The following is a 14,769-nucleotide window of genomic DNA, read 5'->3' on the forward strand; positions in this document are numbered from 1 at the left end:
CGAAGGGACTTTTTACAATAGCCTTTTTTTTCTCATTTACCATGGAGGACAGTGGGACTGTTTTAAGAGAGTAACCAACAGTACTTGGCTATAGCCAATATTTTATTGGCTTCCACAATACAGAGATCAAAACTGTCCATTCCTTTGAAAGCTTCCACTAGAGAGTCTCTGAGTATCGAGTCTAAATAGTCATTAGCAATCAACAAAAGATATTCTGAGATTACCCTTGTAGGTTCTTTGGCAGGCTCCCAATAGCAAAGGTTATGTTTAGTGACATTTAAAGATACCACTTTTTGCGAATAACTTTAATAGGGGTAGGTTCTCTGATTTCCTTACCTGATTGAAGAGCTAATATGATTAGGCCAAAAGAAAGTGACTATAAATAAATAGCTGATGTTATTGCAGTTTTATTATAATTATTAAATTGAGTTTTCCTTTGAGACTTTGGATCTGCTTATCGGATTATACTTAAATATTCTTATATGTGAAAACTGCTCAATTCTCAGAAGCCTCATAAAATACAGTAGCTTCTTGACTTTGGTGTTAAAATGGTACAAAAAACCCAGAGGGCACAAAGTAACTAAAATATTAGACACTGAGATGTTCAGAAATGCCCTAGAAGAGAGAGCATAAAATGTAATATTTATATATACTGTGAGATTTTACACATAAGCTTAATTTCTTTCCTGTGGGGAGCATTCATGAGAAAGGGAAGGGTGTAGATTCAAAATTAAAAATAATTTGATAATGATATATCAATTGTTAAATCTAGAATGGGTTAAAGACAAAGTCATCTATGTCCTCTAAAATAGAGGTTAGCTCTCATCTGTTTGGAATGATTGGCTTGTCTGGAAGCCAGGACATAGACTAGACAATCTTTTAAGGTTCTTTCCAGCCCTGGGATTCTGTGATATATTTATACAACTTCTAGCATAATCTGTGCATAGTGTAGTTGAAACATTTCTGATTCCTGTGGTCAGTGTGACCTAGAATATATTTCATTACTTATTTATTCCAGATTCTTATTAAATTATATGGCAAATTTTAAAAATTCAAGGGAAAGATATCATAGGAAAAAAAAACAAATAAACAATTTTGATGTAATAACAAACAATGGTGACAGTTGTCTCTCTGCGGCTAACTGACCAGGTTGTAACATGCAGGGAAAGCCAGGAAATGTCATGAAAAAAAAACCAGTTTTTAAGTAGTTCAAGAATGTTTAAAGAAACTCGTTTCCTTATTATATGTATCATTTTACTAAAGTTTCAAGTGCATAAAACAAGCAGAGAACAAAAATATTATTTTAACCTAATATATTCAAGAAATAATTTGTGGTATGAATAGCTCCTCTTCTTGGTAATTTATTGAAGGAAAGGGGGAAAGTGATTTAGGAGATGAGTTAAAATTTTAAAGGCAGTGGTTCTCAACGTTGAACAGTAGAACTCGGAAAATGTGTTCCCATGGAAACATTGTTCTCTAGCGTTAATAACAATTCTACTTCAGGAAGAGTATGAGTTAAATGGGCTCCTGTGGGCTGGCCTGGGACTCTATCCACCATGTAGAACGTTTATTTTATAAGAAAATGTGTTCCAAGTTCCAACATACTGACTTACAAATGAACTTTAGAATAGTATCCACTTACAAGATTTGAATTGTATACCATTTCATTCATGCACAATGACACCTCTTTGACCAGAGTCAAATTAACGCATACAGCATACATTGCTCACTGGAAGATAGCTATGATCTCTCTCTCTCTCTCTCTCTCTCTCTCTCTCTCAACTACATTTAAAATTTATTTAATGGAGTAAGACACTGAAGAGATTATTTAAAAAGAAAGAGAGCATGAAGACACCAAATGTTGGAATGCCTATAAAAATCCCATTACATCTGCCCTTATAGAAATAAAAATGCCTTTGAAGTTTATATTTTAGAAAACGCCGCCTCGACAGAAAAGCGTGGACAGCTGCTACTGGCTAAATGTTGGACCTTTGCAGGGAATTTAATGCGAACCCATTATGGCATCATTTCATTTATTCTCTAAAGCCAGATTTCAGTTTCTTGGGCCAGCTTAGTAATTCCTTGGAAAATGGAGACTGCATACAATTTGAAAGATATGAAACTATTTCTAGAAGCCATAGGATGTGATTTCCGAAAGACTCATAACCACCTCTGACACTATCTTTCAGAACATTGTTCTCAGGACAATAAAGGTCAAAGTGCCACAGGCGTATCATAGACATAAGAATTCAAAATTATTTTCTTGTTGTTGGAGAAGGGCAAAAATTGTTTTCATAGGAGCCAAAAAGACTGAGAAAGCTAATACTTACTATTTATTGTTAATTCATTGTTGTTAATTAAATATTGTTAATTGTAAGTTAATGATTATTAATTTTATTTATACTGAGGATCATGAATTAGAAATAGCACCTACTCCGTGCTAATTGTTTGACTTCATTATTTCATTGAACATTTTTGGACCTAAAACCATACCAGCGAGTGGCTATGATTCCCTATTTTATGGATGAGAAAACTAAGACAACCAGATCGTCACTTTCCAAATCGAACAGAATAGAATGACTACCCGTGGCACCTGGACTTGAACTTAGTCCCTTCCAAATGTAAGCACCATTCTCCTAATGCTGGGGCTACGTGTTCTGGCTGCACGGCAGGGTCTCCAGCAGAGTCTTTGAAAACATCTCTTTGCAGTGGCCCTTCTGAAGATTCTGGGGTAGAGCCCAGAAAAGAAATTTTTTTTTCAAATAATAAAGTGCCACAGGCGATGACAGTTCAGACAAGGATAAGAATCCTTGTCACAGCTATCATATCGGCATCGCCCTGAGTATATTCCTGAGAATCCTGGTCCCCAAGGACACTGAGGGAAAAGAAAATAACATAATTAACTAAATTTGGGAAATGCTATCCCTTTGTCTCCCTCTCAGAGATTCACGACAATTATTCACTTTTTAAAGACTGAAAACTCCTTCAATTAAAAACAAAAATCTGTTCAACTGGCTTTTGCCTAGTGTTTCCCAGTCACAGTTGGCCAGCGAACACTTTAGAAGTGTTTGTGGCTCTCCTGTGTATCCCACAGAACTCAATTCAGTTTGGAAAATGCTGGCCATCACATCCACTATGACGCTTTTCAACAGCTCTTCAGATTACCAAAATCTTGAAAAGGATTCAAAGGGCGGAGGAGTCAGAGACCCTATGCCATGGGCTCTTAGATCGCTTCAGCCTCTTGGTCAAAAACAGAATTGCTCTCCAATGTCTTAAACTTCCCTTTCCCGTTGCTCTCCCCCTGCAAGTTCCAAGTCTGACTGTGGCTGTCAAACAATGTGACTCTAAAGAAGAAAACGCACCTAAAGAAACCATGTTAGATTTGGAGAAGATCTAGAAGCCACTGGGATTCTTCCTAGGTTTCCCCAAAGCAGGGTCAGCTGACCTCAGTTCAAAGGAAGAGATTTACTCTTTCATTTCTTCATTGATGTCGATGACTATTCATTGGGAACCGACGATTAATGCTGTCTACTGAGCACCAGACAGCACACTGGATTTGTGCGCATCTTATTCCTGATCCTCAGGCATCATTATTAGGAAAGTATCATCACCCCATTTTACAGGAAGGAACAAATGTTCAAAAAGAATGTGGAGAAAATGGCTTGAAAGTGAACTTGGGTCAAATCCTGGAGAACTTGGAACACTAGGCTAAGGAATTAGAACGTTATTCCTAGAGGGCAGTGGAGAACCATTAGAAAAACAGATCTTAACCATGATGAGTGGCAGAATTTTGCTGGGAGCTTTTTCACAATGCATGTTTCTAGGTCCTACTACAAAATATGAGTTAGACTCTCAATGGTGGAGCCAAGGTATTGGCATCATTGAGGGTAAAAAGCTCTCGAGGGGATAGCCATATGCAATTGTAGTGAAGAATTATTGCATACAAGGTTCTAATTATTAGGAAGTTTTCCTTTTATTAAGGCGAATCTTCTACTAAGCAAGAAAAATTCCTCCTTCACCTGAGATCCCCTGAAACGTCTGAAGATGTTGTGTGCTTCCTGAAGTCTTAACTGAGTGGTGGTGTCTCAGGAGCCTGCACGCTTATCCCAGGAAACTTACTTTGCTTGAGACCTTTTGGATGTTTCCTTACAATGACCTTCAGAGTTTCCTGACTTTAGAGTAGGAAGTACAGTGTCCACAGGCATCAGAGCTGCTCAGACTCAACCTTGGAACCAAACCAAAAAGATAGTCAAGCCCATCTGCTGGCCACAAGGATATGTTCACCACGCTCTGCAAACAAGGTCTTATCTTGGAGTCCTATAGACAAAAGCTGAGTCTGCTAATGGAAATTCACTGGAAAGAAAAGGAAAAAAAGATATAGAAGCAACAAGGCCTGAAAAAAAATATGCTTTCTCATCTCCTTTCAATGATAGCAAATAGATTGATTTTCTCTTCTATTCAGACTGAGCCTCTTTGTCTTGTTCTTGTCACTTGTCATCGCGCCCCCTGGTGGACTTCCTCTTCACTGCAGGCATGTGTCACTGACTGCACAGCCTTGTGGGTGGGAAGACTGTCCAGCCCCTTCCCTAGAAGGACTTCCTGCTCAGATGATAGAGGGAAAGGTAAACTGAGCTGGCAGTTATTCTCTCGACCTTTGGGGTTAAAGGTCCTGGAGTTCTCCTCTGAGCTGCTTCTTATTGGGCTTTGATGTAGTGAAGAGAAAAAAAAAAAAAAAAACTCATCTTTTCTTTCATTTACGATGTTTTGCAAAATTATAGGACATCGTGATCTAGTTGTTCCCAAGTGACACAAGAATTCAGACCAGAGTAATGTCATTGCCATGATCGTTGGCAAGCATTTCCTAAAGAAGTCAGGAGCAGAGTCTTTTTTACTAACTAGTTGTGTTTGTAGAACTGTAGGTAAAGGTTTTCTGCCCTACCTGTTCCCAGCCAGTTAGGTTGAAAGTGAAAGATTAGAAACCGCTTCCTGGCTTCTCTTCTACATTATAAATTCTGTTCAATTCTTGCCCTTTTTATTTTAACCTCAATTCTATCTCATTCTCAGATGCACTGTGATTTAACTTCTTTTAGAAATCTTCCATTACAGTTATCTTTCTTTTTTTTTTTATCATTTTAGATTCATTCTTGTTCTTATTATAATATACGCTATTTCCTCACCTAGAACTTTTAAAGAATGCCCTCTGATATTGTAATACTTTTTATTTTTTATGACTTTTAATGCTTTTCCACCTATTATAACTTTTCTTTCCATTTTTCAGCACATCCCATGAAAGGTAAAAAATTTATATCCCCATAAACTCTCTTAATTCTCCAGAGTTATTTTGCTGACTGACACCGTCCTCCTATTTGAAGAACTAGTGTATAGATCAAATAACAGTGGCAATGGTGAGGAGATTGCAGCTCAGTGATAAAGAACAGGATTTTGAGTGGCAAATAGACTTGAATTTGAATCCCGGCTCCATCTTTTTTAGTGATGAGACCTTATGCCATCTATGTAGCCCTTTTGTGCCTCAGTGTCTCAACTTGTGAATGCAGATAATAGTAACTCACACAGCCATTTGAGGATGAAATGGCAGCATGTATGCAAAGAGCTTCTAGGTATAGGGAATAGCCCAGGAACCACTCAGAAAATGGGAGTCTGTTTGGTGTTGTTATGTATTAGATGTTATCATAGTAAACTGTTAGTGCCACGTAATGGGAAATGGATGTCCAGGTCTGTCCCAGAAAAGCTGAACTCGTTGCCTGAGTGATCATTCTGTCTCTAGCAAACTATACATTTCTTGACGCTAAATACCTTTTCTAATGGGGGCGTCTTTATTACATAAACAATTATGGGGTCTGTGTTCTGTGCAGGTGCCTGGGCTTGGTTTTCTGGGCTGAATAATCAAGCCTAGCCCAGCATTCATGGACCTTACAGTCTGGTTCCAGGCTGACACACAAACTCAGTTATAAGGTAACAGAAAAAGTAAATGTTCTGAAAAAGCCTCACAGTGCTGTGGAAAGACAAAGAAGGCAACATCATTTGTAGCCGAAGATGTTTAAAACCAACCATGTTTCCCTTCACTTCTTCGGCCAGATTTATTTCCCTGCAGTATTCCCCATCTCCACGAATGGATACCACTGTGTGTTGAGATCAAGCCAGGACTCTGAGGAGGAAGCTCTCCTGACCTCTCCCCGCCTTCCCGTCTGCCGCCAGCTAGGCGCAAGGCTCTGCAGGTTCTTCCTCCTCGATGTCCCTGAACCTCTCCATCTGTCTTCTCTTCCAGTGCTTGCATTCTGTGGTTATCAAATTTTCATGCCTTAGAATCTCCTTGAGCACTCATTAAAACTCAGATTGATGAGCCCACCCCAGAGTGTCTTCTAATTCGATAGTTCCAGGGTAGGACCTGAGAATTTGCACTTCTAACAAGTTTTCAGTTGATGCTGATGCTGTGAGTCTGGAGAGCATCCTGAAAAGCGCTTTCTTAGTTTATGACCTCATCGTTTCCTATCTTCCTAGCTACACTTTCTGTCTATAATCTTTATGCTTCTTCACATTCTCTACCCTGACCACGGACAGGGCTAAAAATATCCTTTCTGGCTATAGATTGCCCATAAGATAATTGTCAGAATTCCTCATGTGACCTGCAGGGTCCTAAGTTACCTGTCTCCTACCTTTCTGTCTAGTCTTATCTATTGCCTTGCTGACCCCTTGCCTGACCTCTGGCATGCAGAACTCCTGGCAGTTTTAATATCCATGTCATTTCACGTTTCATCCTTTGCATCTGCTGTTCACTCTGTCTGCAATGCCGTGGGTCCCTTTCTTCACTTACTAACTCTGATGAGTCCTTGCAAACCACTGAGGAATGCATCCTTAGAAAAACATTACCTCTCCACCTGTGGTCAAGGGAGGTACCTCGCCTCCGTGGTGGTCACATGTCACATGTTACCTGCCTGCTGGTGCACCTCTCCCACCAAACTCCGAGCCTCCTGAGAACAAGAACCAAGTCTTTTACCTCTATACCCAAAGCTCCAAGCAGTATATTGCCTGATGCAGAGTTAGAAATCAATGGATGCTGAATGAAGGGAGAGATCCAAGAAGTCTACTTGGAGGAGGTAGGCATTTTAGCCAGATGTGAAGACTGGTTAGGGTTTGGACATAGAGAGAGTAGAAGAAGAACATTCCAGAAGAGGATGCTTGAGCCTGAGCTTGGGCATGATCAGGCTTGGGTACGGTGTGAGGAAGGAACGAGGGATCTCGTTTGGCTTGCCTGGAGAGCGAGTTGAAGGAAATTATAAAGGTAGAATGAATGTGACTCAGCAAGAGAATGAATGTGGAAACTCAGGAGAGATTCAGATCAAATGTGAGAATACGGAGAGTACCGTTAACCTAAAACAGACTCTCCAGAGAGGGAGGAAGCTGGAGGATAAGGAACAAAGATGTACGAGAATCAAGAGTAGATTAAGGGATACCATTAGGATACAATCCCGCTGTATGGTTCTTTTGTGTCTTCCCACTGACCTGATTCCTGTTTTGATCTCCAGAGCTCAATAAATGCTGAATGAATGAATGAATGAATGAACGAATGCAAGGTGATCAGAATAAAGGCCACAAGCCAAGGTAAAGAAGGAGAAGCAGCATCTGTGACTTTAGGCAGTGATCGCCACCCATGGTGCACACACGCAGATAAGACAGACAGGCAAGCTGCCCGCGGCGATGGGAGGACTAGGATGAGTGACTCAGGTGATGGGCATCAGGGCTCCAGGAGACCATTGCTTGTCACTAGAAATCGAGAAAGTCTTAGCATTTGTGAAGACAATCAAATGACATGTTGAACATAATGCTTGAAGCCTGTGCTTGTGGAGGTACTTAAGTGGCTTTACGATTTGTATGAAAACTGAAATGAACTCTCTGACTTCGCTGTACTAATGCAATAAAGTGAGCATCAGTACCTTTATTCTTTGTTTAAAGATACACCTACAAAGAGTTAAGCATTGTCACTGCTAATCAATTTTTCCTTGTGAAATAGGCAGTTTTATGACTATTGTGACACCGTTCTCAGAATCTAACCACTACTATTCTTCCATTAAATTTAACAAGTTGACACATGTTTAGAGGATATAATATAATGTTGAATGTATGGAAGAAATGGTTTTTCTTCTGACCTGTTTTTTCAGACTTCTCGTATAATTCTAGGGGGTTTCTCTTATTACTCTTATGTGTGCAGAGAACTACCTGAATAAAAATAGTTGAGAGATTAAGGCATTAAATGGTATTTACACATACACATAGTAAAGAATTATCCATAGACACCTTTGGTAGTGCTTCCAAATCAGTAATTGTATGATAAATCCATCAAAATTTACAATATGACCCAGCAGAATGTTTTATCACCAAAAACAAATGCTGAGATGTGGGGAAGGGGAAGGCGGTGGAGATGTAGAGGATAAACAGTAGATAAAGATACAGAATTCAATTTCCTTTTATGCTCAAGCTTTGGCAGACCATTATTTACCTTCGCCTGCCATTGTGACTACCAGAAACATGGGGTTAGGGAACTGCAAGTCATTTGCTTTTCAAACTCAATTCCATTTCTTCAAACAATCATTGGGAGTATGAATATCTAATAAAAGGATTAGGCATCGACATCCTAGAGTGACATCTATAACGCATGTGCCAATTGGAGTGAATTAGTTTAACAAATCTTTATTGAGCGTTTGAGTGTGTGTCAGCCCTGTGCTGGGAATGAGGGAGCAAGGCGGACCAGGTTTTCTGTCCTGTTTCAGACGACCCGGATGGCATTCCCGACTCTGATTTTTATTGTTGTTGCTACCGTGGTTAACACGTGATCGACCGTTTCTGTTTCCAGTTTTCAACTTGAACTATTTCATAAAATAGTTGAAACGCTGCACTTCTGATGTGCCTTCAGAGCAGCTAACTTCAGAATGCTTCTTACAATTTCCAGCGTGTCAGTTTTGATGAAGCCAATTAGAAAATCTAAGGGAAGCGAAGTTCAGGAAGTCAGGGAGTCTAAGAATGGTTGGAATTGCTAACATTTTTTACTAAACATTTTCTGTTTCATGATGTGTTCCAGAAGACCATAAACATCAGTTTATACTAAGACAAACTACTTTTTGCCTTGCCGATAACTATAAATAAATAATTCAGATGACCACCCACCAAAAACCAAGATGTTTGGGGGAGCTTACGTGTTTCCTATGAAATATTTGTTTTGTCAATTTCCATAATCAAGGAGAAACATAGTGAGGTGTATCACCCCATTTTATTCCCACTTTTAAATTCTGCGGAACCGGTTTCAAATATTTCTGTGTAGCCTGTGAATATCATCACAGCAGTAGAAAATAATGATTAAGCTCTCATCTTGATTCGACTTTAATGGAGGGGATTAAAGGCATTTTCTGACTTGCATTTCTGTACAGCAGCACACTGGCTTTTCCAGTTAAAATTAATTGACCTGTCACATTGTTTTCATGGTAGCAATCAGCTAAATTAAATACAGGGCTATAAATCTGGGTAGCACTGTTTTACTTAGGAAGAAGCCTTATGTAAAGTTCATAGATGTTGTGCAAAACACAGCTGTTTGGCTCTGGTCCCAGAGGTAAGAAGTGGGGATAAAAAGGAGTTGGGGAGATAACCTTTAGCTTAATACAGCTTGGAAGATTAGATCTTATATATGCTAATTTTGTACTTTTTTTAATAGATGGAACTGATTAAAAATATAAGTACTGCCGAACAGCCCTATTTATTTACACGACACGTTCATTTCCTCAACTTCTCGAGGTAAGAGATTTTTCAGCTTCATGGTCCTTTCGTTACTTTTTAGTGCTTAGACTCCTTCTCATGAACAATTACTTTAAAATCTACTTTCATTTTCAAGGTAATATAATTGCCCTGGTAAAGACGTTTTAAATCCTGTTATTTTTGCCGTGGAGGGATCAACATGTGAAACATTTAGACAGAACCTTCATTTCTTTCTAGAATACTAATCTTCAATCTTGCGAAAGTTTGAAATCATTTTTAATGAGAAGCCATTTAACCCAATAGTTCTTCTTCTTTTTTTTTTTTAATCAGGTTTTGTATTGAAAGAAATAAATGGTGAGGTAAGAGACGAGTATTTTAACAGAAATTATTTCATGGCACATTTTTGTACAATTCGAAGCCACATAGAACGGTAGGAGTAACTTATTGGTGGAGTAATGTGTATTTTATAGGATCCAAAATAACTCTCTGCCTACCTTTCAAATGCTCCACCTGACTATTCTAAGCCTTGCATGTTTGATGCCGCTGGTGCATTTGAGAAATCTGTTTTTTCTTCAGCTACAGGGACCTTCAGGTAACAAGGCTGATCTCCAAATTTTAGGTTTTTAGGCCTTTGATCTGTGAAATCGCTAACAGCATGTTCTAGACAGTCTCTCCCCCGGGGATTAACTCACACACGTTCCCTTGTCATTGCTCCGCTGGACGCTGAAGTTCTCAGACGCCTCCTCTCCTCAGGCTGCCCCGTGGTCTGAGCCCACAGTGGCATCCGCTGACAGGGCACCGGGTCTGGAGGCAGATCCATCCGCCAGCCTGGGACACTGGGCCCCCGTCAGCAGCACGTCCCTCGCCGTTATTCCCATGGAGGTATTAGGTCCACCCCAGGTCCGCAGGAGAGCAGCACACTGTCCTCCTCGCTGGTGCTGACCTAATGGTCCCCAAGGGCCAGGCACCCAGAGAGGTCCTGAGCGGTCGCAGCTCCTGATTTCACACTTGGTGGGCATAGCTGCCCCGCCACAGGATGCTGACAGCCCACGGGGTGGAAGCTGGAAGCGGGTTTTAGCCTTCAAAGGACTCCCCCTCCCGCTGTGCAGCAGGCCCTGTGCAAACGAAGTGTAAAGAAAATGAGATTCAGCAAAGCAAGTTATTAAGCAGCAAAGAGGAGTTGCTGCCTTATCCTTGACAGCAAGCTTCCCTGAGCTTTCCTGGGCCTGCCTGATAGCCAGGGTTCTCTTGGATGGTAAAGAAGACACCTTCAAATTATCCTCAGTGGCCCAGGGCCCCGGGGCTGAGAGCTCCAGTGTGTTTCCAACCGCATTTATAAGGTAGCTTGTTACTGGATTGTCTGGGGTACGGGCCCTGCCTCTCACTGCCAGTAGGCAGAGAACATATAATTCAACCTAATTAGATAATGAGGACTTGTTAGCTATTTCAAGCATTGCCTTATATATATGACTTGTAGAATACCACACACGGCCCCTCCTACATTACTCTTCTCTGTGACCTTCCTTCTGCATCACCCCAGGTACCCTCCAAACCTCATTCATTTAATTCTTCTCCCTTCAAGGTCAAATCTTTACAACTAAAACAAACTGCAATGCAACACATTTTAGGAACTAACTCAGGACAGGGCAAAACCTCAATGGCAAGCCAAAGCCGACGATACCGGCATTGGATCAGCACAGCTGGGCACGGCATGATGACCACATTTTATCATGGCCTCTGCTGTCAAATACATGTCCAAGAGCTTAATCCCGATAAACTGTATTCTGAAAGAAAGAAAAAAAATGATAAACGCCTTTGGAAGGCACCACATCTGCAGAAAACAGTGTGGGCCTGGCTGTCAGGACCTCTGGGTGTCAGATGGGCCTGGCTGTCAGGACCTCTGGGTATAAGACCTTCTCAGTCACCATGGTTGTGGGCAAGCAATTTATCCCCAGGGTGTGTGTGTGGGGAGGGGGTGTCTCTGTTTTTCCATCTATTAAAGAAGGATAATTCCTGTCCACTCTGCCTTATAGGGATGTCCTAAACACATGAAGGAAAGTTCTTCAAGTTGTTGGAGAGAAGGATGATGTTCAGTGTATTCAAAGCGGCCTTTCAAAGGCATTTCTTAGGCGTCTCAAGTCTGAGCCCACAGTTTGCCTTCTGCCCGTCTGTAGCCTCCCGGTGCCTCCATCTAATGCCTTGAGGGCAGGGCCCTGCCCTGCTGCTGTCCCCTCCCTCCATTCCGTTTTGTTCACTTAAATGCACGCTTGTCGAGGACCCTCTGTGTTCTATACACCCCACCAGGAACGGGGCTTCTGCTGGAACGGTAAATGTTGCTCTCGCCTTTGGGGAACTGTTGCTCTTCCTCCCTTAAGGAAGAAGTGGCGGCCCAGTGCAATGAACTTGTCAGAGAATTGCAGAGTCTCCCTGAGAGGAAATGGTAGGCAGGACCCTCCCTCCCCAGAAGGCGGAGCCTGGAAGGTACTGCACGCAGGAGCCAGTTGCTGCGGGGGCGGCGGGGTGGGGGGGGGGGCTGGGGGTGAGGGGCGGGTCAGCTTTAGACGGAGTGGAGGGGAAAGGCATTGGTGGCACAGGGGCCAGCATGAGCGAACACTGGACTAACAGAGGGACCAAAAGGAATTCCCCGAACGAGAGCTAGAGGGTGGGTGCAAGTGGAATGGGGTGGCAGCCAAGAGTTTAAGCAGGAAAAAGGTCGGCTTTGCTCCTTTGAAAAGCTCCTGGTGGTACCCCTCCTCCCTCTTCCCGCCCCGTGCTCAGCGCCTCGGGAAGCAGGTACCAGATACAGGGGCGGAAGGAAAACTTGAACTTTTATACATTACCAATGTTATACTCATAAAACATGGAAAACGAAAAATCACCTTTTTTTATTCAAGGGAATAGCTTTATTTAAGGAAAAGTTCTTAGGTCTAAAGGCAGACTGTGGGCATACAAAGAAAGCCCCAAAATATACAATTTGAGAAAAACAATTAACCTGAGACTTGTTAAGAAAGCTACACGTATTTTAAAAAATAAGCTCTATATTTTGAATTATAAGTCACGGAGATAATTAAGCTGCTCTTAAGAAGACCCTGACAGGCATACGGTTGGCTTGTTTCACGATCATGAAATTATTAACACAAGAATTGATACTGCAACCTAATATTCTTTGTCGACGATTTATTTCTAATCTTCCTTACATTCTTTGCATGCAGAAAGACACTTGCCGGTGAGGAGAGTATAAGAATGCCAGTCTAGCCTCTTTCCCCACACCTTCCTTTATACCTAAATGTCCTGAGCTTCTGACGTGTAAGACATTATACCAAAAACGAATTGCCCCTTCTTTTTTTTCAATTAATATGTCATTCTTACCTTAAAATTTAGCCCCTCTGAGTGATGACAAATGCTATCCTCGAAGCTTCTGGCTATTCGGTAGTCGACTTTGTTATTTCATTTATTCATCATCTAGGCATCTTGCTCTGTTCCTCCTTTTTCCTTTCTTTCGAGCCAGAAAGAATCATTTCTCCATATCCAGTTTTATTAATCAACCATGGAAACCGAGAGTATCAGACCAATCTGATGTTTTTGTAGTTACCATGGGGAAGGTCTCCTGCCAGAGGAGATAAACTACAAACACAGAAATTTCAGACTTTCGTATGGATAGTGCTCTTTCACACCATTTTTGAACTGCCTGAAAATTTAGGCCAGATAAATGTTTTTCACCAGCACTACCTGGAAAATTCAGTCAAAATTACCTTGGCTGAAAAGATGCAACTCTTTCCTGTGATGTTTAAGTCGTTTTAATATTTGCATACGAAGGTTTCATGCGCCTGTTCCCAGTTGTCATAGTGACTTAAAAGAATCACGATTCTTGAAAAAGTTCACCTGCCCAACACCAACACCATCTCTTTACATACATCTTAGATTGACTCTGGAAAGAGTGTGACGGACAATTCAATTTTGTGTGTTTGTTTGCTAAGCACCTTTTGGGAGGGGGCAGTAATTTTTTTTCTGACCTACAATTTGCCTCAACCCCCACCTTGGTCTCGGAGAGAAAACATTGTGAAGTTTTGTGTCAGAGCTCAATACTTTCAAAATAGTCCAAGCGGCTTACAGGAGATGGATACGCTAAATAAGTTCAGACTATCACCTCTCTTAACCTTTCTCATATCATTCTTCCTTACTCATCCGTGACCCCTTCACCTCCTCACCCTTCTTAGCTTCCATTTGTATTTCTTCTTTTATCTCAGATGGTTGCTCCAATGCCAACACTGGCTTGCAAAAACAAAACATTTAAAAATAAATCAATCACTAGAGAAGCAGGCAGGGTCCAACGTGCAAGGGGAGGTGTTTGGGACACTTTTCTTTCCTGAAGAGGAAGTCTTCATTATTGAGGTGAACTAAGTCTGCCCTCTGATGGCATAATTTAACAAAACAAATCAGACCTTGCTAACTCCATGATTTGTTGGGTTTCCACATTGTACTCCTAAACGTTGACTTTGTTTTTATTCTCATTAGCAAAGTGACCTGTGCCCTGCAGATCCTTTGTAGTGGTGACAGAGCACCAAACTTTGAAGAGAGCACCAAAATAAAAATGGATATTAGCGATTGTTAAACTTTATTACCTACCAGAGGTTTGATTTGAAAATGAGAGATTTCTCTCAATTTTATCCTATTTACACACAGCTGGACTTTCCCTAAAATGGTGCTTTCTTTCTCACATTTCTCTTTTCACTCTACAGTGAGTGGACCTCTGCTACTACATGAGCCTACACACTTTATTGGCCAGTCAAGGGTTAGCTGATCCCACCTCCTCCCTGCATGCCAGGAAGGACCTTCTTCCTTGTCATCTACTTACTTCCTGCCATATCAAGTCATCTTTCTCTCCAAGAGGGAACCTTAGCTCCAGTAGCTCAACCAGCACCTTCATGCCATTTATCTCTACTTCCTGCTTAGTGAATGCTTCTACCCTGAGGATATGCCAGAGGGCAGAGAGCAGCTTAGTCTCTT

The 14,769-nt window shown here is 41.3% G+C and overlaps 1 protein-coding gene across 2 annotated transcripts in view; it reads left to right on the forward strand.

Annotated features, from left to right (window-relative positions):
* Window positions 1–14,769, forward strand: part of UST (uronyl 2-sulfotransferase) — a 253,563-nt gene that overhangs the window by 150,144 nt on the left and 88,650 nt on the right. For both annotated transcript variants that reach the window (XM_016160130.2, XM_016160129.2), the window contains one exon: window positions 9,722–9,801. In XM_016160130.2, coding sequence (XP_016015616.1) covers window positions 9,722–9,801 — 80 coding nt within the window. The remainder of the gene's footprint in view (window positions 1–9,721; window positions 9,802–14,769) is intronic.

Source organism: Rousettus aegyptiacus, unplaced genomic scaffold (genome assembly GCF_014176215.1).
Source record: "Rousettus aegyptiacus isolate mRouAeg1 unplaced genomic scaffold, mRouAeg1.p scaffold_m13_p_1, whole genome shotgun sequence".
In the NCBI taxonomy this organism is placed as follows: Eukaryota; Metazoa; Chordata; class Mammalia; order Chiroptera; family Pteropodidae; genus Rousettus; species Rousettus aegyptiacus.